This window comes from Odocoileus virginianus, chromosome 2, assembly GCF_023699985.2.
Source record: "Odocoileus virginianus isolate 20LAN1187 ecotype Illinois chromosome 2, Ovbor_1.2, whole genome shotgun sequence".
Classification (NCBI taxonomy): Eukaryota; Metazoa; Chordata; class Mammalia; order Artiodactyla; family Cervidae; genus Odocoileus; species Odocoileus virginianus.
This window is the reverse complement of record NC_069675.1, coordinates 14,865,809-14,888,561: the sequence shown is the minus strand read 5'-3', so window position 1 is coordinate 14,888,561 and position 22,753 is coordinate 14,865,809. Positions and strand designations below refer to the sequence as shown.

General features: G+C 39.8%; 1 protein-coding gene across 2 annotated transcripts in view; it reads right to left on the bottom strand.

Moving 5' to 3' along the window:
* The window catches only part of TTC27 (tetratricopeptide repeat domain 27), a 162,487-nt gene extending 140,040 nt beyond the window's left edge, over nucleotides 1–22,447 (bottom strand). Inside the window, exons 1-5 of one of the 2 annotated variants that reach the window (XM_070476658.1) lie at nucleotides 22,144–22,447; nucleotides 20,600–20,777; nucleotides 18,074–18,203; nucleotides 11,344–11,484; nucleotides 4,568–4,670 (exon numbers count right to left, since the gene is read on the bottom strand). In XM_070476658.1, the coding sequence (XP_070332759.1) occupies nucleotides 4,568–4,670; nucleotides 11,344–11,484; nucleotides 18,074–18,203; nucleotides 20,600–20,777; nucleotides 22,144–22,243 (652 nt within the window). In that variant the 5' untranslated portion in view covers nucleotides 22,244–22,447. The remainder of the gene's footprint in view (nucleotides 1–4,567; nucleotides 4,671–11,343; nucleotides 11,485–18,073; nucleotides 18,204–20,599; nucleotides 20,778–22,143) is intronic. The other variant, XM_020880848.2, reaches the window with a different exon arrangement.
* Between the last annotated feature and the right edge of the window lie 306 nt (nucleotides 22,448–22,753).

Genomic DNA, 22,753 nt, shown 5'->3' with positions numbered 1-22,753 from the left:
TTTACGCAGAAAGAAACTCTTGGTTTGGAAATCAAACAAGCTCCCTGAAGTCATACAGGGTGTGAGTGACAGAAGAGAAATTGAAAGTCAGATCTTAAAACTCTAGGTTCTGTTAATTATCTTGATTCTGATAATTTCACAAGTATATATGTATATAAAATACCACCATTCTACACTTTAAATATGAGTCTTACTGTAGGTTAACTATACTCCAGAAACACTGCTAAAAAAGGGCGGCAAACAAACCCACCCCTACACCTTGCTATGTCAAGTCTTCAGTTCTATCTCAGAGCTATTGCAAGGAATAAGCTAGTTAATATATTTAAATATCTAGAACAGGGCTTGGTATGGAGTATGGACTACTGAAATGTGAACTGCATTATAATTATTAGATACTAGAATTCTGCCCTACTGACCAGTTTGGAGAAAAGTAATGGAGAGAAGAGTAAGCAGGATTTGGAGTCAGAAATTCCAGGTCACAGTTCTGGTTCTTGGACAATATCTTTGAGTTTCAATTCTCTGGAAAATGAGTTAGCTGGACAAGATAATCTCTAATGGGTCTTTCCAAACTACAGATTTCAGACACTGACTAGCATAAGAGTTGTAGGAATGGAAAAGAAGGATGGATATAGAACCCTTAGGCAAGAACTGACAAGATTCAAGAACTGGCTAGATACACAGAATGATGAAAAACAGCGAGTCAACCATGAACACAAAGTTTTGAGATTTGGATAACTCAAGCTTAAACAAAAAGATGAAATAAAAAAATAAATAAAGCATGTTGATCCAACAGACATACAATTATCATTTCAATAAATCTCTAGGTGCTCCATGGTAATGAATAAGCATAATCTTCTGGGTCAAAATGTCAAACCACTCTATTTAAAACGCATGCTAAAACCAAAATCTCTTCTCGATTATTTTAATGCTATGTTAAAAATGAAATCCCTATGGATTCATGGATAATCAGATACTTGTGATTAGACTATTAGTATATTTAATGACATTCATTCCAAAGTACCAAAAAAGATTTTTTTTAATTTATGCATACATCAGTCACCAAGAAACTACTCTCTTAAACAACTCTTTGGATGTGGAGACAATATAAGCCTAGAGTCACAGAGGTGCCTGGAGATGTTACAGTGGAATCTCAAACAAAATATTTTAGCCTGTTTTCTTTGAACTGTGACTTTCTGATAAGCTCATCTTCAAACACCTAAACCTCAATATTATATCTCATGTGCTATATGGAACATGTTTTCAGTATCAGATGCCTCAATAAATGATTGTGTGCCCTTAAGCAGTTCTTCAGAGAATCATGGTTTCATTAGTATGAGATCCAAAAGAGGACCTCAGAGTGTGCTGAGGAGCAGACTTTTCAAGATTCTAACTCACTCCGTTCATAGATATGATCAGTCCAGCAAAGTTACACTGACACTCTGATGGGCTCTATTCCACTACATTGTACTGATGTAACGTTCCTGGACAAAAATATAAAGATCACACTTGCTTATATGTCACAGACTGAAAAAAAAAAAATCTTGCCAACTTTTTGATGATTGTTCAAGGACAACATTTCAAATATAATATTCTTCTCTGGATATCAAACAATATTTCAGTTATAACTGAATGCTTGGTCAACATTTGGGTTAAATCCCAGAACATTTTTTTTAAATAAAATTGTTTATGAAAATGTTGCAGTTTAAGACCATGTGCAGACTTACTTAGACATAGCCAAAATGGACCAATTTATGACTAGATAAAATGAAAAATGTCACTGATTAGCCTAGAACAGCAACATAAAAAAATTTTTAGTTGTAAGGCAAAGCAAATGATATGCTGATATATACTGCAGAAAAGAACTGAGACCACTTGGGGAATGAGTCACTTGGAGTCATATTTTCCAGATATCTTAGTTAACCCTTTCTGTTTAGAGAACCACCTCTTAGAATTCTCTCTACAACACATCATATAGTTCTTACCTTTTAATATGGTATATTAAGAAGGTATTTTTTTCCTAATAATTAAAGGTCATCATTAAGAACATTAGTTACTGAGATGTGGTTAAGGTATTGACATAAATGTAGATTTACATAATATGGGATAAAGGGAAGAGATGTGGCTTTCCCTCTGGCAACTGCATCAAACTTGATTTACAATAAGAGAAAAGAAAGAAAACTCCCAGTGACACCTTGTGTTTTTGTTCATTTACCAATACTTCATAAAGTATAATGAAGCATATGAAATTGTTTAATGCTACACAATATAATGTAATTACCTTTTTACAAAATTAAATAGTGAGCTGAATCCTGACGCCATCTTCTTTCAAATGCTTTCACTATCCTCTGGAAAAATCAACTTTTTTTCCCCCTTAGAATCAGTAATGTAGAACTCATCCCTGGCTTTCAAAACTTTATCCGATTTCGTGAACTACAAGTTTATCCCCACTTCTCTTTCTCCCTTGCACTTTGTTTATGGACTGTATCTCACTTCATTTTAAAAATACGAAATGACATGAATGGGGGGAAGACTAGTCTGCACAGTTTTCATTTTGCTAAAAACAGAAAGAGGACAGTGATGCCAGTAAATTGAGCATCAGGTCTTAATTTTCTCCAAGTCCAACTTCATATTTCATTTGAAAGAGAACTCTGCTCCTAGGCAACACTATTATGAGAAGATTCAAGATCCCATATGGTATCTGGGTAGGATTAACTTTCTCATAACTTCTATAATATTTCACTTTTTGAAAAACTCTCATACAGAAGTTAACTCAGATAAAAACTGTTATCGAGATGGAGGACAAATGGAATTCTACAATGTCTCCTCTGAAAGGTGAATGTAGAAAAGGCTCAACAGGACTTCCCTAGTGGTCCAATGCAGGGGATACAGGTTCAATCCCTGGTTCTGGAGGATTCCACATGCCTTGGGACAACTAAGCCCATGCACCACAACAGAAGTCACTGCGTGAGAAGCCTCCACAACACAACTAGAGAGTAACCCCCACTTTCATAGTAACAAAGACTCAGTGCAGCCAAAAATAAATTTTAAAAAATTTAAAAAGTAAAGGCTCAATAAATGCTAGCTATCACTATTCAACAAATATGCACTAAATATTTATTATTTTCCAGGCATTCTGCTAAGCAGAAACAAGAAAAAATCAGCCCAAAAGAACTCACAATCTAGAGAATTGCTTACAGTCTTGAAAATACAGATGATTCTGTAGCCTAAATTTGCTCATAAAAATCTCTTATAATCCAAATGCATTAAACCATAGACTTTTACAGGAAAAAGAAATACTGTTTTGCAGTTGTTACTTCATTGCATCACTATACACTTGGTGAAATATCACTGTATAGAAAAATAAACTCCTTACATTTAATAAAACAATCTGCTACCACATGTTAGGTTTAAATCTCATAGCAAAACAAATACTGTTTTCTACACACAAAGTTCAAGCTCAGAATACTTTTTTTTTTTACATATACAAGTCAGATTTAATACGGCCGTGGTTGTTCCCCAGTCTTACATAACCTAAAATCTTAAACAAACAGAGACTAAGTCCAAGATTTCCTCCCATTTTCAAAATGTTTCCCGAGGACTTTCCTGGTGGCTCAGCAAAGAATCCACCTACCAGTGCAGGAGACACAGGTTCGATCCCTGATTTGGGAAGATTCCACGTGCCGAGGAACAACTAAGCCCGGTGCCGCAACCCCTGAGGCTGCTCTAGAGCCCGCACGCCGCAACTACTGAAGCCCACAGCCCTAGAGCCTGCGCTCCACGAGAGGAGTCACCGCAATGAGAAGCCTGTGCACAACCGAAGAGTAGCCCCCACTCGCCGCAACTGAAAGTCCAAGCAGCAATGAAGACCCTGCCGAGCCGTAAACAAATAACGCCTCCCTATGAACCCTTAGGGTTACTTGCAACAAAGGCATTTACAGGGGCGTGTGGCTTATAAGTATTCGGTAAATTTTACATTTCTATTCTAGGCACATCTCCATATGTACATTATATATTCCAATAAAAGTAATGAAAAAACTACAAAAATGTCTCTCTACCCACTGTCATCCTCACTAAATATAATTAATTAAAAAAATGAATTATTTCTTCATGTACTCAGAAGGATATAGGATAAATAATTTCCTGTTCTGCATGTAGTTCGGCACAATTTACTCCAGTTCAAACTAGTTAAGGATTAGTTTCTTAATAAAGGGAGTTTACATTTGTTTCTAACAAGGTTTCTTACGTTAAGAAACCAAGAAAATATTTAAACACCTTTAGGCAATTTGTAATAAAATCAAGGTGAACTACACAGAATAAATCACATGTTTAAGTCTGTATTAATAATATAAATAACACTGATTGACATTTTAAAAATTCAAAGACAAAAAAGAAATCCTATAATCAGACATCCTAATTATTTGTGATAGTCCAAATCCAGAAAGAGTGGAAAAGCAACCTCAGACAAAAAGTTACCATATGCTGTCAACCAATAAATGAAAAAGGAAAGTCTCAGGCAAGAAAACAGAACAGAGATATATGTTCAAAGCAGACAAAATCTGTAGCATACCTTGATCGATGCAGTCTTCAGCAAGAGCAAAAAGCTGAGGTGAGCGCTCTTCAAGCAACTGCTGGTGAATATTCACACATCTCAACGTCCACCATGGCAAGCTCTATAAAAAGGAAATACCAACATAAGCTGAAATAAAAGGACCCTTTGGGAAAAAGTTTTACATTAACTCAAATCAACTTTTAGAATCTTTTTACATTTGTGAGATTAAATTCACTCTTCAATAAGCTTACCCACCCACGGCTACGTCTTCAGCAATAACACCAAATCCACTGCCATGTCTTCCACGAGAACAACATCTCTCCTCCGTTCACTCAAAGCCAGCTGGGCTTCCCGACGTCATTGTCAACTTCCCATTTCCTCCTTTAAAATGCCTACTGTCATCGCCCGGCTCTGCTACAGCACTCTACCAGCACCATGATCCAACACCCACCATCCCGGGAGGCCCCCCACTAGAACCTCCTGTGGGGTGATTCTTCCCCTTGTCTCCCCAACTTCCAGCACGTTTTCCACCTCTCTTTGCACCCCACCATACTCGTGTATGTCATCCTAGCTTTCAGTGTTGTCAGCCAGCTAGCCAACAAGAGGAGGAACCATGTTTCACTCATCCCTGTATCCTCTTTGAAGCAATTCATGCTGTGCATGCTACAAGGTAAGAAATAGACTGGGTTCAGATTATTCCCCAAACTGGGAAGACCTCTGCCACACCCTCTTCCACGAAACCTCTTCTCCCAGAGAAGAGGTTAGGGCACACACTGGTCTCTCACTTCCCTGGACTTCCACACTGCCTAGAAGTTAGCACCACACTGGAGAGCTCGTGTTTTTCAAGTGTGTAAGTACCTGGTCCTTGCAGTTTGGAGGGTGGAGTCCATGTTTTATACACTGTCTTGACTAATGCAGAGGCTGAAAGCACAGTAGCCTTTTCTCAGTTCTCTGGTGCTCAGTCTCACTTTTCAATACATCCTGATTAAACAACAAGCCCATACAGAAGCATACACAGTGAAGATGAAAGTCTCTCTTCTGCTGCCTCAGCACCATCCTCCTTCCCCAGAAAAATCCACGACAAAGGTTTATATTCCTCTAGGCTCTTCCTCTAAACATAAGTGTCTGTGTGCAAATAAGTAGTATTAACTATTTTTGACAGGCTCATTAAATTATCAAGTATGACCATGCATTAAATCATCTAAATTAGTTATAACTATGTTACTTTTAATTATACTGCCCAAAGGTATGAAAAATTTTCTTTCTTTTATAGCAATACCTGCTGCTGCTGCTAAGTTGCCTCAGTCGTGTCTGACTCTGTGCAACCCCACAGACGTCAGCCCACCAGGCTCCCCTGTCCCTGGGATTCTCCAGGCAAGAACACTGGATAGGTTGCCATTTCCTTCTCCAATGCATGAAAGTGAAAAGTGAAAGGGAAGTCGCTCAGTCGTGTCTGTCTCCTAGCGACGCCACGGACTGCAGCTTACAAGGCTCCTCCGTCCATGGGATTTTCCAGGCCAGAGTACTGGAGTGGGTTGGCACTGCCTTCTCCAGAGCAATACCTACTAACCAGATATCATGCTTAATTACCAAAAGCATTTTCTGTTACTTGAATTTAATTTCTTCATTTGATCAAGGGGTAAAACTGCCTGTTTCCCTCCTAAACTGCTACACACAACTGTTGCAACAATGATAAAACCACAAATGAATTTTGACTCTATGACAAAATCCTTTCTAGTTACTAATGCTATTTCCTCAGGCCATGTAAGGAAAGGAAAGGTAGAATTATCTAATAGAAAGAAGTTTCACATAATTTTTAATTTGATTCCCTGACTTGCTGCCTCATTTTCATTCTTTTCCTATCACTAAGCTAATGAAGTCAGTCTATATTCCAATTATCTGTCCTTATCTGCTGTCAGCAGTAAGTGAGTCAGGTCTGGCAACATATTCTTTCCTTTTCTAGACATGGGACTTAAGATGGATCCAGTCAAACAGATTGCCCTGTTAAAAAACATATGACTTAAGATGCTCAGCTCCTAAAATCAGATCTATAAACTAACTCTTTAATCCAAAATCTTCACATGGGAGAAGGGGGAGTGTGAAACAAAGAAAGAAAGCATAATCTATTTTTCTTTTTTTACTAGAAAATCAAAGTGTCTTTTTCTATCTATCAAGAATCACTTAATAGAAAATCTGAGGCATTAATGAAAAAGGAAACTTGAAGTCTTGCTTTAGACAGTTCCCAAATCCTGTCTCCTGACTAGAGCACATATTACTTGCTCTGATTGATAAGCTATACTAGTGAATAACCTTCTAGAAGGGAGGGAGCATGATGGTACTCAAAAGAAACCCAGTAAAGGTTTGCCAACTTAAGTCCATTTTATAAATACAGAAACTGATACTCAGAGTAATGCACTGGCCTAAGGTCACAGAGATGGTAAGAGGCTGAGGCAGGCAAACTCCGGGCTGATTCCTAGGCCAAAACTCCTGTTACTCAAACAGTAACAAATTACTAACAATGGTGTATGTACTTTACAGACTCAGTTTAGTTCAGTTGCTCAGTCGCATCCGACTCTTTGTGACCCCATGAACCACAACACGCCAGGCCTCCCTGTCCATCACCAACTCCCGGAGTCCACCCAAATCCATGTCCGAGTCAGTGATGCCATCCAACCATCTCATCCTCTGTCATCCCCTTCTCCTCCTGCCCTCAATCTTTCCCAGCATCAGGGTCTTTTCAAATGAGTCAGTTCTCATCAGGTGGCCAAAGTATTGGAGTTTCAGCTTCAGCATCAGTCCTTCCAATGAACACCCAGGACTGATTTCCTTTACGATGGACTGGTTGGATCTCCTTGCAGTCCAAGGGACTCTCAAGAGTCTTCTCCAACACCACAGTTCAAAAGCATCAATTCTTCTGCACTCAGCTTTCTTTATAGTCCAATCTTCACATCCATACATGACCACTGGAAAAACCATAGCCTTGACTAGACAGACATTGGCTGACAAAGTAATGTCTTTGTTTTTTAATATGCTGTCTAGGTTGGTCATAACTTTCCTTCCAAGGAGTGTCTTTTAATTTCATGGCTGCAATCACCAACTGCAGTGATTTTGGAGCCCAGAAAAATAAAGTCAGCCACTGTTTCCCCATCTATTTGCCATGAAGTGATGGGACTGGATGCCATGATCTTAGTTTTCTGAATGTTGAGCTTTAAGTCAACTTTTTCACTCTTCTCTTTCACTTTCATCAAGAGGCTCTTTAGTTCTTCTTCACTTTCTGCCATAAGGGTGGTGTCATCTGCATATCTGAGGTTATTGATAATTCCCCGGGCAATCTTGATCCCAGCCTGTGGTTCCTCCAGCCCAGAGTTTCCCATGATGTACTACTCTGCAAATAAGTTAAACAAGCAGGGTGACAATATACAGCCTTGATGTACTCCTTTTCCTATTTGGAGTCAGTCTGTTGTTCCATGTCCAGTTCTAACTGCTGCTTCCTGATCTGCATACAGGTTTCTCAAGAGGCAGGTCAAGTGGTCTGGTACATCGATCTCTTTCAGAATTTTCCACAGTTTATTGTGATTTACACAGTCAAAGGCTTTGGCATAGTCAATAAAGCAGAAATAGATGTTTTTCTGAACTCTCTTGCTTTCTTGATGATCCAGCAGATACTGGCAATTTGATCTCTGGTTCCTCTGCCTTTTCTAAAACCAGCTTGAACATCTGAAATTCACAGTTCACATAATGCTGAAGGCTGGCTTGGTGTGAGATGAGTGCAATTGTGCAGTAGTTTGAGCATTCTTTGGCATTGCCTTTCTTTGGGATTGGAATGAAAACTGACCTTTTCCAGTCCGGTGGCCACTGCTGAGTTTTCCAAATTTGCTGGCATATTGAGTGCAGCACTTTCACAGTATCATCTTTTAGGATCTGAAATAGCTCAACTGGAATTCCATCATCTCCACTAGCTTTGTTCATAGTGATGCTTCCTAAGGCCCACTTGACTTCACATTCCAGGATGTCTGGCTCTAGGTGAGTGATCACACCATCATGATTATCTGGGTAGTGAAGATCTTTTTTGGATAGTTCTTCTGTGTATTCTTGCCACCTCTTCTTAATATCTTTTGCTTCTGTTAGGTCCATACCATTTCTGTCCTTTATTGTTCCCACCTTTGCATGAAATGTTCCCTTGGTATCTCTAATTTTCTTGAAGAGATCTCTAGTCTTTCCCATTCTATTGCTTTCCTCTATTTCTTTGCATTGATCGCTAAGGAAGGCTTTCTTATCTCTCCTTGCTATTCTTTGGAACTCCACATTCAAATGGGTATATCTTTCCTTTTCTCCTTTGCTTTTTGCTTCCCTTCTTTTCACAGCTAATTGTATGGCCTCCTCAGACAACTATTTTGACTTTTCCATTTCTTTTTCTTGGGGATGGTCTTGATTCCTATCTCCTATACAATGTCACAAACCTCCATCCATAGTTCATCAGGCACTCTGTCAGATCTAGCCCCTTAAATCTATTTCTCACTTCCACTGGATAGTCATAAGGGATTTGATTTAGGTCATACCTGAATGGTCTCGTGGTTTTCTCCAATTTCTTCAATTTCAGTCTGAATTTGGCAATAAGGAGTTCATGATCCGAGCCACAGTCAGCTCCCGGTCTTGTTTTTACTGACTGTATAGAGCTTCCCCATCTTTGGCTGCACAGAATATAATCAATCTGATTTCGGTGTTGACTATCTGGTGATGTCCATGTGTAGAGTCTTCTCTTGTGTTGTTGGAAGAGGGTGTTTGCTATGACCAGTGCGTTCCCTTGGCAAAACTCTATTAGCCTTTGCCCTGCTTCATTCTGTCCTCCAAGGCCAATTTGCCTGTTACTCCAGGTGTTTCTTGACCTCCTACTTTTGCATTCCAGTCCCCTATAATGAAAAGGACATCTATTTTGGGTGTTAGTTCTATGTCTTGTAGGTTCATACAACTGTTCAACTTTAGCTTCTTCGGCATTACTGGTCAGGGCATAGACTTGGATTACCATGATACTGAATGGTTTGCCTTGGAAACAAACAGAGATCATTCTGTTGTTTTTCAGATTGCATCCAAGTACTGCATTTCGGACTCTTGTTGACTATTAGGGCTACTCCATTTCTTCTAAGGGATTCCTGCCCACAGTAGTAGATATAATGGTCATCTGAGTTAAATTCACCCATTCCAGTCCATCTGAGTTCACTGATTCTTAGAATGTCGATGTTCATGTTTGTCATCTCCTGTTTGACCACTTCCAATTTGCCTTGATTAATGGACCTAACATTCCAGGTTCCTATGCAATACTGCTCTTTACAGCATTGAAACTTGCTTCTATCACCAGTCCCATTCGGGTGGGAAAAAAATCTTTATTGTTTCACAAAAATAAAATCATTTTTATTTTTAATAAAAAATCAACCTGATACATTCCTACTTAATATGCATGCTGATGAATGTTTTCCATCAAGAAAACTGTGTCACTAACTCATTAATGACCATTAGTCTCACTAGAAAGAAAATGATACCATTTAGCAACCTCATGTCTTGATACTTTCTTTAGGGTCAAGTACTACTCAGTCTATAAGATCATTTAACTCAAATCAACTTAGAAAAACATTCTTTTATTCAAACTAAGATCACTAAAAAGATCAAAGATAGGCCTTATATCTGCTAGTATACACTGAAACCCATCAAGTAAAAACCGTTTTGGTACAACTGATTCCAAACCTTCTGGCTCTCATGAGAGTTGCTGAAAGAGGCATGATTCCCTTTTTACCTCTTCTTTGTCTCAACCTAAATGTTCAGGGAAACAAGCCCTTATACAGTACAGACCAAGTTCCATTTTATCCATAGAAATATTATTTCTTAAACTTTCTTAGCTAACACTTGGAAATTGGGAGATTTCATATAAAATTTAGATTTACTATTTCTGGCAATACAAGGTCTACATGCCTAAGGTGCAACGATCAGGATAGGAATCAGGAAGCTTCAAGCCTGTGGGTCAGAAACAGCTCTCCACCTGTTTTCCTTCAGCCCAAAACCAAGACTGGTTCTTACAGTTTTGAAAGAAAGAAAAGAAAATTTTGTGACATGTGAAAAGGATATGAAATGTAAATTTCAATGTCCATAAATAAAGCTTCATTGGTATAGTCACACCCATTCACATATTATCTGCAGCTGCTTTCACACTGCAAGACAGATTGAAGAGTTAGCAGCAGACAGTTGAGAAGCTGCAACAGAACCAACACTCCTCAAGGACTTTCATCAATTCTCTCTTGTGGTTTTTATCACCTCCTACTGCATATTAGCTTTTCTCACTAATTTATATGTGACCTAGAGAAACCATACAATGGATATTGAACAAATGCTCTACTAAACCCAACCCAAATATCAATCAACGCAGGACATGAGTCAAGAAACAGTAATAGTAACTTAAGATCTACTGTAAGTGCTGTTCATGCTTCTGGCTACTGCTCATTATCCTTACATGAAATTCATAAAAGACTGTGATGGATGTTTCTAAACCCACTTTTAAGATTCAGAGAATGAACACTTAGACACATGCATACATACATACAACACATATATATAATTCTATTAAAGAGACAATGTTTCATTTTATACTAGACTAATCTCTTGAGGGGAGATAAAATTAAATACCTAAGGAAGACTTAGAAAATAAATATACCAAGACATTGTCAGCATCACACCTAAAGTCTGATGCTAATCAGCACAAAAGTCACACCTGGGTCTGAATCTCCTGGCTCCTTTTCTTTCCTTACCTGAATAGCTGTCAGTTTATGTCTTATATTCACTAAGATAATTCTTGCTAATAACAGCAGGATAGGCTGTGTGGTCAGGCTGTAGATTGATTCACCATCTAGAACAAGCAGACCCAGAACAAATGCATCCAGTCCTTTGATCTGAAAAAAAAAAAAAAATTAAGATCAAATAATTTAGAAAAAAATTAACCTTTGTATGTCTTATAAGGATACATATTTTCCAGTTAATCAGTTCTGAAACACAATCATTAATCTATTACACAGCAACTGGCACTGGACCAAGTCCTAATATTAAAAATGCCTTTAGAGATCTACAATTCCAGCCTGCCCTGACCAATGACCACCCATCTGCTTATACTTTAGAGGAGCAGAACAATCAAGAAAATGCTACTATTGAAGAGGCACCATTATCTTACAGATTTACTTATAACAAAGCATTTTCTCAGTAAAGCCATCCCTATGTGAAAGGGATATTTCACATATTTCACATATTAAACACCTACATTTCATATATGCTTCACCAGTCAGCTAATGACATTACAAACCACAGCTGCCCCTTAATTACAATCAGACCAAAGAACAACTAAGTCTTACATATCAGATGCTGAGTAGGCAGGTAATCATGGACCAACGTGAACAGAGGCTGCCCAAAAGGGAGGTCTCTGAAAAATCCATTTCTCAACTGAAACAGAGTTTCTATGGTGGACCAGACACTCATGTTTTTAAAATGTGGGCTGAATAATCTTGACAGCTGCCACAAAATCAGCAGCAGGACTGCTCAACATCAGGAACACAGGCTCTAAGTCACCGACACAGGATGGAGTCCTTTTACTGTATTAGTTTGTGGGCACAGGCAGATTTCTTTTAACTGAGCCTCAGTTTCCTCAATTATAAAATCAAATAACAGAACCTACAACTCATAGGGTTCTTGTAAGAATTAAACAAGATGGTAATGATAACCCTATATGCAAAACAGAAAAAGAGACACAGATGTACAGAACAGACTTTTGGACTCTGTGGGAGAAGGCAAGGGTGGGATGTTTCGAGAGAACAGCATCAAAACATGTATATTATCTAGGGTGAAACAGATAACCAGCCCAGGTTGGATGCATGAGACAAGTGCTCAGGCCTGGTGCCCTGGGAAGACCCAGAGGGATCGGGTAGAGAGGGAGGTGGGAGGGGGGATCGGGATGGGGAATACATGTAAATCCATGGCTGATTCATGTCAATGTATGACAAAAACCACTACAATATTGTAAAGTAATTAGCCTCCAACTAATAAAAAATAAATGGGGAAAAAAAAAAAAGAACTAAAAAATTCAAGTGATGCCAGTGCCAGGCTCAATGCTTTATAAAAACATTCGAAAAAGGTACGAAAGGAACAGCCTTTCATCATCACTGAGAAGTGTACTTGAGGAATAAAGACCATGTGAATGACCACCAGCAAACCACCGATAAAGCTTACTGTTAACCTACACTGAGGGTAGAATAAATTTTTTTTTTTAAGTTCAATAATCAAGGAACTATTCTGAAGTATTACAACTGCCTCAATCTTAGAAGACAGAACAAAAAAAGTTCAGTTCAGTCTAAAATCACACCAAAGTTAGCATCTGAACAGAGATTACAGCCCAGGTTTTCCAACTCCCAAGCCAGTATTCTTCCTACCATCTCATGACACCTTCCCCTCAGACCTAGGCTAAGCACGAGGAAGTCCCCTGGGACAGGGCCGGGCTCACTTCCAGCCTTCTGACTGGGACAACTGCATGACGGTGGTGTAGGTAACTGAGACACAGACACAGCAGAGGACCGGGTTTGGAGAAGAACCTCACCATGAAGCCAGTGTGGACACGATGAGTCTGAGGGTCCCTGCGAGACCTCCAAGTGGAGGTACCAATTACACCGGCAAATCCACTGCTGAAGGACTTGAGAGAAGACCCTGCCTAACGCGCCCAAGCTGGACCCGAAGCCTCACCGAATCATCTTGCCTTTTAGGTGGACTTAACGATCTTTTATTTCCTAACATCCCAACCAAACTGGTGAAGTACAAGACATGACTTTAAGAAAAAGAATCCTTTTCTAATCACACTGAGACAAAAAAGACATCTACCTGTTGTAGCACAAATTTAGATCATTATCTTCTAATGAAATCCTTAAAGATAATAAACAGGTGACTTAACAGGGCAACAAACAGAAAATTACACAAAGAGATACTCCGTGATATACTACTTAGATCTCGTTTCTTCTGATACTCAAAGTCAGAGGTTGGTTACTAAACCTCCTTCTCTTTAAGTTCTCGGAGAATGTCAATTACATGGCAAATAATAAACAAGTAAAGGAGTGAATGCATGAATAAACAAATTTCTTTTCCTGAAGTTATTTTATGTCATTATTATCAAAAAACTGAATGCTTTTCTATCTTCTGCTTAAGTTAAGCAGTCTCTATCTACTCCTGTGATCTAACACTGATATTCCAACCGAGCTCTAAGCATGCTTACAGAGGTTTGGGGAAATGACTGAGTTTTAAAAAGGACAGTTTATATTTTCAACTAAAATAGATAAAATGAAAGTTACAAGTCCCTTAGCAACAATTCTTCAGTCAAGAGAGCATAAGACATATAAAAATACTTATTAATCAGAACAGTGAAAAAAAGTCAACATCTGGAAGCCTGAGATATATCTGATATAAAACCAGTTTACTAAAAGATCAACTTTTATGTGTGAGAGGGACCTACTCAGACGTTAACCTTCAGTGCTATTCCCCTGAGGCTGGTTAGACCAGCGGTCACACAACAGTGCTAAAAATGCCAAGGCCATAAGTTGGAGGCAGGGAAAATTAATTTGGCTTTGATGACTATACTTCAAGACCATGAAGTATATTCACAAATATCTGTCCTCATAAGAACTATGAAACATCAATAAACACAGGAAAATGACAACTGGAAAATACTGATATGCCACTCCCCAATTTATAAACTTCAACTCCCTCTATCTTCCAAATTCTCAGATTGCTGGTAAAGAGTATAAACTGAATAATTCTCTTCAAGACAACCTGACACAAGTAAGATGAGTTGAACATGCAAACACCCGAGAGCACAGCAACTCCACTCATGGATACATGTCCTCAGCAGAGCCTCCCAACTCAGTCCTGGGAAGCATTTACAAGAGTGGTAAAACATCAGTCCTCTCAGCCCTCAGGGTGCCTAACCATAGCCCTAAGAAGGGGGTGGGCAGTAAAAACAGCCTCCTTCATTTAGTTCATTGCACCAAACATTATCCTTTTTTAAGTTTTGCTGTGCTTGGAAACTCTTACAAATGATTCCCACATGTGTTCCCAACAGCATGGTACATAATATACTACCAAAAACAGAAACATCCCATGTGGCCATCAAGAGTAGAACAGATATATAAATTGTGGTCCATTCATACAACTGGAATACTATGCAACAGTAAAAATGAATAATTTATAATACCAAAAATATACCTCTAAGCAAAGCAAGTCACAGAACACAATTTATTTCATTTATATAACGTTCAGTACAGTCACTCAGTCATGTCCGACTCTTTGTGACCCCATGGACTGCAGCACGCCAGGCCTCCCTGTCCATCACCAGCTCCCAGAGTTTACGCAAACTCATGGCCATTGAGTTGGTGATGCCATCCAACCATCTCATCCTCTGTTGTCCCCTTCTCCTCCTGCCTCTAATCTTTCCCAGCATCAGGGTCTTTTTAAATGAGTCAGCTCTTCTCATCAGGTGGCCAAAGTATTGGAGTTTCAGCTTTAGCATCAGTCCTTCCAATGAACATTCAGGACTGATTTCCTTCAGGATGGACTAGTTAGAACTCTTTACAGTCCAAGGGACTCTCAAGAGTCTTCTCCAACACCACAGTTCAAAAGCATCAATTCTTCTGTACTCAGCTTTCTGTATAGTTCAATTCTCACATCCATACCTGACCACTGGAAAAACCACAGCTTTGACAAGACGGACCTTTGTTGGCAAAGTAATGTCTCTGCTTTTTAATATGCTGTCTAGGTTGGTCATAACTTTCCTTCCAAGGAGCAAGCATCTTTTAATTTCATAGCTACAGTACCCATCTGCAGTGATTTTGGAGCCCCCCCAAAAAAAGTCCGTCACTGTTTCCACTGTTGCCCCATCTATTTGCCATGAAGTAATGGAACCAGATACCATGATCTTAGTTTTCTGAATGTTGAGTTTTAAGCCAACTTTTTTACTTTCCTCTTTCATTTTCATCAAGAGGCTCTTTAGTTCTTCTTCACTTTCTGCCATAAGCATGGTTTCACCTGCATATCTGAGGTTATTGATATTTCTCCCAGCAATCTAGATTCCAGTCTGTGCCTCATTCAGTCCAGCATTTCTCCTGATGTACTCTGCATATAAGTTAAATAAGCTTTATTTACTTGTTTATTGACTATGCCAAAGCCTTTGACTGTGTGGATCACAACAAACTGTGGAAAATTCTTCAAGAGATGGGAATACCAGACCACCTGACCTGCCTCCTGAGAAATCTGTATGCAGGTCAAGAAGCAACAGTTAGAACTGGACATGGAAAAAGACTGGTTCCAAATCAGGAAAGGAGTATGTCAAGGCTGTATATTGTCACCCTGCTTATTTAACATATAAAAAGTTCAGAAACTGGCAAAACTAAACAGTATGTTTTGAGGATACATACATACGTAAGTGCTAAAACTATGAAGAAAGCAATGGAATGTTAACAACCAAATTCATGAGAGTGTTTCATGAGAAAGGGGGCTGGGGATGTCACCAAGAAGCACACACAGGAGACCTTCTAATGCTTTTCCAACCTTTTCCAAGTCAGAGCACGTGCAGAAGATGCTATGGTTTGTGGTACACACCAGGTAGCTAGAGAAGGCCACTAACCCTGACGAGACCAGTTCCAAGGCTCTCCCAGCCCAGGGCCCACAGAGCCACCGCAATGGCAAAGGGGCTCAACACCTAAACAAGAGCAGTCCGAAAGTTCCATTCTCCAAGGCTGGTGATGTTCCCTCCCTCAAGCCAGGTGGTGGAAACAAAGATGTTTTATTACTTAAACTGCACACATTTTGTATGCTTTTTTGAGAATAAGATGTACTTACAATAAAAAGATTAAAATCAATGTCTTAGTGAAAAATTCCTACGATTTGGCCTGAGCCCCATCTTTTACGGCTGCTCCAACAGGCTCAAAGCAGCCCTCTCGTAGAGCCCTCACAAACACCATACTTCTCTGTCCTCTAAACCTGTGCTCACGTGACTACATCTAGACCGCATTTCCTCCTCTTCCCCACCGATCCATTTCCCTCATCACCCTTCAGGTTCTACCTCAAGGTCCGCCCTTGACTAAAAGGTCTTCTCAGACAAAATTCACTTTCCACACGTCTCTCTATTCATTTCAATGCTTCTTACAGTTTGACTCTCTCATGTAACCCACTTCTGTACTGTCTGAACTGCTATCTGACTCCACAGGTGGGTCCACACTAGCACAGCAGAAAGAGTACTGGATTTGGACCCAGAAAATGTGGGTTCCAATCCCCCAGCTATAAAGCCTCTGCAAGTTTCTCTTCCCACTGTGAGCCTCAGTCTTCTCATCAAAGGATATGTCAATTGATACAACACAGGGGAATGAGGCACCACTCCAACCACACATCAGGGCTCAGGACATATTTGCAACTTTGGTAGGTTTCTAACCTGCACTGCACAGCAACAGAGGCCAGAAACTGTTTCATACTCAGTCAAAGAGGAAGTGAGACGTTCCAGATATTAAGGTGCAGATTAAATTCCCTTCTTAGACATAAAATATGGAAGGGCTTTTAACCTATCAATAATGATTTAGAGCCAGCACGATGAATCTTAATTACTCTATCACAATATAACATTATGACTCAGTAAACTGACTGTACAGCAGTAACTGCTAGGGCTTCAGATTATGACTGCTTTTGTAATTCTCTTCCCACCTACCATCAAATTATTAACACTGATCTCTAACAACTCCATTCCCCTTTCATCAGCTATTTCTAATTCTGAGAAAGCAGGGAACAGTAAACAGGTCTCTTTGCGTAAGTTCTGGAAGTTAAGGTGCCCTTTTTCCAGGCTGAGTGATCGATAGCTAAGTCACTCTTCTTAAGGCATTTCATGTTCCCCCACACCCTAGCTCTATGTGCTCGAACACAACTGAGGAGTTCAAACTGCAAGCTCTACTGATGACCTACTGAGGCAGGTGAATAACATTACCTCCATACATGGATATTAAGAATCATCACCGTGGAGCATCTCTGAGCCAGACACTTTAAGTACATACAAATAAGTATATCTGTGACACAGAGGAAACCTTCCCAGGAACTGTTTTAAGCACAGCCACAAAACTTCTCTGCAACAAAATTAAACAGATCTCCAGACTTTCTACTTCTTCAGAAAGTATCCTTGTGTAGCTGTGGTAACATGCAGCTGGAGGACTGGTATAGCTGTCCATTCTTTAATAAACAGAGCAGGTAACAGAGCTCCATAAAATGAGGAGCATTTGAAGAGGCGTTTGACACTGACAATAGAAATTCTGAATTACATGAAACTCTGATCAATGAACAAGCATTCTTAGTAGGTTCTGTACAAGCCACAAACTCATGTTTCTCTCTTATCTACTATTAACTCTGGCTTATAAAGATCCATTTCTAAAGAATAAACACAATAATACCTACATATGACATTTCTAAGAAGCGTACCTCACTGAATTGCTGAAACAAAACAGATGGCAAAAAATCCTGAGGGTGTAAATCAACAAGAGGCCCCGTCCAGTTACTCTGAACAAAAAGTTGCAAACTGCTCACACCAAGTAGGAATATCTTCTGTTGTCTGCATATAAGAATAAAGAAATAAACATAAACCATTATGTATAAGCACAAATACACTACCGTTTCATTTCAGTGTTATTAAGAAAAATGTAAGATATCAACAGTGAGATTATCTGAGAGTATTACAAAAAAAATTTTTTTTTTTTTTTTATCTACACAGTTTAGGTCTGCAAAGTCCAACACAATCACCTTGAATCACATATGGCTCTTTAAATTAATTCCCAGGTGGCGCTAGTGGTAAAGAATCCACCTGCCAAGGCAGGAGACACCAGAGATGTGGGTTCTATCCCTGGGATCGGGAAGATCCCCTGAAGAAGAAAATGGCAACCCACTCCAATATTCTTGCCTGGAAAATTCCAGGGACAGAGGAGCCTGGTGGGCTACAATCCATGGGGCTACAAAGAGTTGGACACAACTATGTATAAACCCACACACAGATAAAACGTAAAAATTCAGCCCCTCAGTCACACTATCTACATTTCAAGTGCTCAGTGGCCACACATGGGTACTGGCTCCCACAGTGGATGGTGCAGATACAGAGTATCTCCATCATCACAGAAATTCTCTCGAACAGCACTGGTTTAGGACCTAGTCAGACACTGAGAACTTTGCCTTGTGTTCTATTTAACAGCTCTGACACTGACTGGGTAAAAAATTGATTTTATACACAGGAAAACTGACAATAAAAAGTTGTTTCCAGACATTTTATTATCCAAACATACAAACTTAGAACAACAACAACAAAACACAGATATTTCACTTCCTACTTTGGCTGAAGACAGGAGTCAGCAGGTAAACTTATTCTGTAAAGGAGAAAAAATTTCTCCTCTGCAAAGGAGAAAAAATTTTAGGCTTTACAGGTCACACATGTTTCTTTTTTCCCCAACCCTTTTAAAAATGTAAGCATCATTCTTAGGCACTTTGGCCTTGACCCACCAGAGGTAATTCGCCAACCTATAGATTAAGACACAAGTGACAGTGAAAGTCACTCAGTCATGTCCGACTCTTTGTGACCCCGGGGACTATACAGTCCATGGGATTCTTAAAGAATCTTCCGTTTTAAGTAGGGCTTAGGGAATATTGGAGGAACGGGATGACTGCTTTCACTTTTTCTTCAGCACAGTGCTACAGGAATCCTACTATATTCCCTAGGCCCTACCTCAAAAAGGAAGATTCTTTATGGGAAAAGAAAAAACCAAACCTACAAGCCCACAGTATCCAGAATGCTCCGGATACAGTGCAACTGAAAGCAGAGCAAAGGAAGGCCAGAGGCTGTGTGTGGTCAGAGGTTTGGGAAACCTGGGCAAACAGGCGCGCAGCAAGGTCTTAATGCATAAGCCCTAATGTGAACGTCATAACTAAACACCAAAATCCTCAAGGAGAGCTAAGAATACAGCTTAATTTTCAAATACCTCAAAATAAGGTAACTGAAATGTCTCTTCTCAGCTCTATGTGTCAAGAAGAGTTCTGGTCAACCAGTGTATGATGCATCTGTGTACACGTGTGTGTTCTCACGAGCACCACAGAAAGCTATGATAACACACAAACACCTGACAGCAAAATAACAGGAACATGAGAGGAATGAGAAGCTACCAGTAAGCCAGAAAAATTAAAGCAAACGACATTTTATAAGTGAAATAACATGTCTGTAGTAGTATTCTTTTATGAACTCCTGATACAGATTAGTTTATTCATCTTTACAACCTCAACACCAAGCACAGTAAGTGATTTGCTGAAGAACTAAAATGAAGTCATTTCTTACAAATTATGATAAAACAAAACTGCATATTTTAAAGAAAACTAAAACCACGTGGTTGCCAAAGACAGTGGAGTATTTTAACGAAATTACAAGAATAAAAGATAAGCCACTGAAAAAATTAGGTTAACTGCTGTGCAACTATCCCTTATACTAAATACTATTAAATTACATAAACATCAATGGAAGAAGATAAACCAAGGGTTCCATAATAAAAACATTAAAGATAACAATCTAAAAATAATAAAAGTAGTTATAATTCTCACTCAGAAATCTATAAATAGCCAGATGGACAGTGTACACTTTCATGTTAAAAGGAAAGAAGGTCTGAAGTCTTAAGTATGGCTAAAACCTACGAGACCTAAGCAATTGGAAGCTTGGTGGTTGGCAGCTACCACCCAATCATAAGTTAGTGTTATATATGAAACTCTGACATCCTACACCACTTTACCTTTTCACTCTCCATGGTCCTCTGGACAGAAGCTATTACGTAGATTACTACATACATCAAGAGTCTTGACTGAATATAAAGCCAGGTTTTCCAAAAACTGCAAAAGTCAGTGTGCCTTACACACTGTCAAGACACTACCAAATGTATTCAAAAATTCATTTCTCTATGAAAATTTCAAATAAAATTCTACCTTCTGGTTTTGTCCAAATCTGCTGAGTCATCCAGGAATGTTACTATCTGCTTCTCCAGGTAGCTGTCAATCTTTTCTTCAGTTATTGTTGCTGAATTTAAAATACTTTGAGTCAATGAATTTAACAATATGGCTTTGTAGTTCCCTTCTAGCAACAACTGTAGGAAAGATCCACTCTCTGTAATAGAAAGAAAATTTGTACAATAATCAAAAAAACTATTTTCATATTGTAAAGGGTAACACTATTACCATTTCAGTATGCAAAAAAAAAATGTATATATCTAGAACGCTTCCTATAAATTAATCACAAAGCACTGTGCAAATTCCATCACTTCTCCTAGAATTAGGAGCTCATCCATATAATGAACAGTAAGGCAGAAGTTAGATCTAGAAAAAATATTCCTCATTAGCAAGGAACATCATCCTTCTGCTGAGAATTCAAAAGGAATCCTACTGAGAACAGAAAAGTTTCCATAGAGCATTTCCTTTTACCATCTGGCTCCCACTACCCCCACCATGACAGTGAAAACGACAGTCACTCAGTCGCCTCTGACTCTTCGCAACCCCATGGACAGCAGCCCACCAGGCTCCTCTATCCATGGAATTCTCCAGGCAAGAATACTGGAGAATACTTCTCCAGGGGATTTTCTGGACCCAGGGATCCAACCAGGTCTCCTGCATTGCAGGCAAGGTCTTTACTGTTTATGAGCCACCAAGGAAGCCCAACCATACTACCTGGTGAAAAGCTGGTGCACTTATTGCTCCCCTAATATCCAAATGCACATTCCTGCCTCCACACTTTTACACTGATTTCCTCCTGGGGAACTCTTTTCCACTTACTAGTCTTACTCTTGAATCAAAAATCAGGTCAAGTTTGATTTCTTCCATAAGACTTCCAGACTCAGACTTCAGAAACGCTCTCTCTCCTGAAGCCCCTACTGTGTATAACACCCCCCTACACACACATCACTTATACGTATATACTGTGTTAAACACACACACACACACACACACACACACACACTGTCCTAAACTGATATTTCTCTTTTGGGTCCAGCTTAAACCCCACAACCAACGTGAACCTATAACCCTGTAGAAAATGTGCCTTTTAACTCTTTATTTCTCTGGTAAATGTGCTTTGCTTACAAGATTACATCTTTGCTGCCTCATTTCAGTTGTTGTACTTACTAGCTGTGAGACCGTGAATAAATTAACTAATCTGTACTTAAACGTCTTCATCTGCAAAAAGGGAATAAAAATACTGTCTATATGTCTATTATAAGAAGTAAATGACTGAATAAATGTTAAGGGATTATAAAAATAATTGACATTATTACTGAGGGCTTCCCTGGTAGCTCAGACGGTAAAGAATCCCTGGACTCGGAAAAATTTAGGGTGAAGACAAGTCCGAAACCTGAAGACCACGCCCACCAGGTCAAGGATGCAACAACCTGAAGCCTTAAGAAATCGGGCCGCCGCCACCTCTTCTCCCCACAGTCCTCACGATAGCCTAAATCCCTCCCTGGCAAGTGCACCCCTCTCACCCAAACTGGCGACTCCCTCCTGCTTCCACTGCTGCCGCTCAGCCTGAGTAGGGAAGCCCCTCAGAACTGCCAACTCCGGGGTCCACATCACCCCGGACATTGCTGCAGCCAAAAGATTCCTACGAGGGTCACACAGGAGTCAAAAAAAACAAAGTGAAAGTTAGAGCGACCAAGACGCCGACGACTAGCGGCGACTGTTCCTGTAAATACAAAGCCTAGAGCACCATGTGCAGATAGCGGAACAAGGAGGCGGCCATGACAGCAGCGCGGAGAACCCTGGGGAAAAAACGCACACTCGCTGAACCTGCTTCCGCTTAGGAGACCAACGCGAGCCCTTAGTACCGAGCATGCCCAGTGAGGATGCCCCGCCCCAAGCTGGGGGAAGGGGCGGGACTTGGAGGAGGGGCCTTGGTCCCCCTCAGTCCCGCCCCCAGAGGCGTAGCCTTGCGCTCTGGAAGGAGTGAAGGGCGTGGAGTCGTCCTGCACCGCCCACCCAAGGGGCCGGTGGAAGAGGTCTTGCCCAGCTGCCGTATAATTGAAAAGACTGCATCTTTGATTCCTAAACCTCTTTAGGTCAGAACCCTCCAGACTACCTGATGAAAGCCTTAGT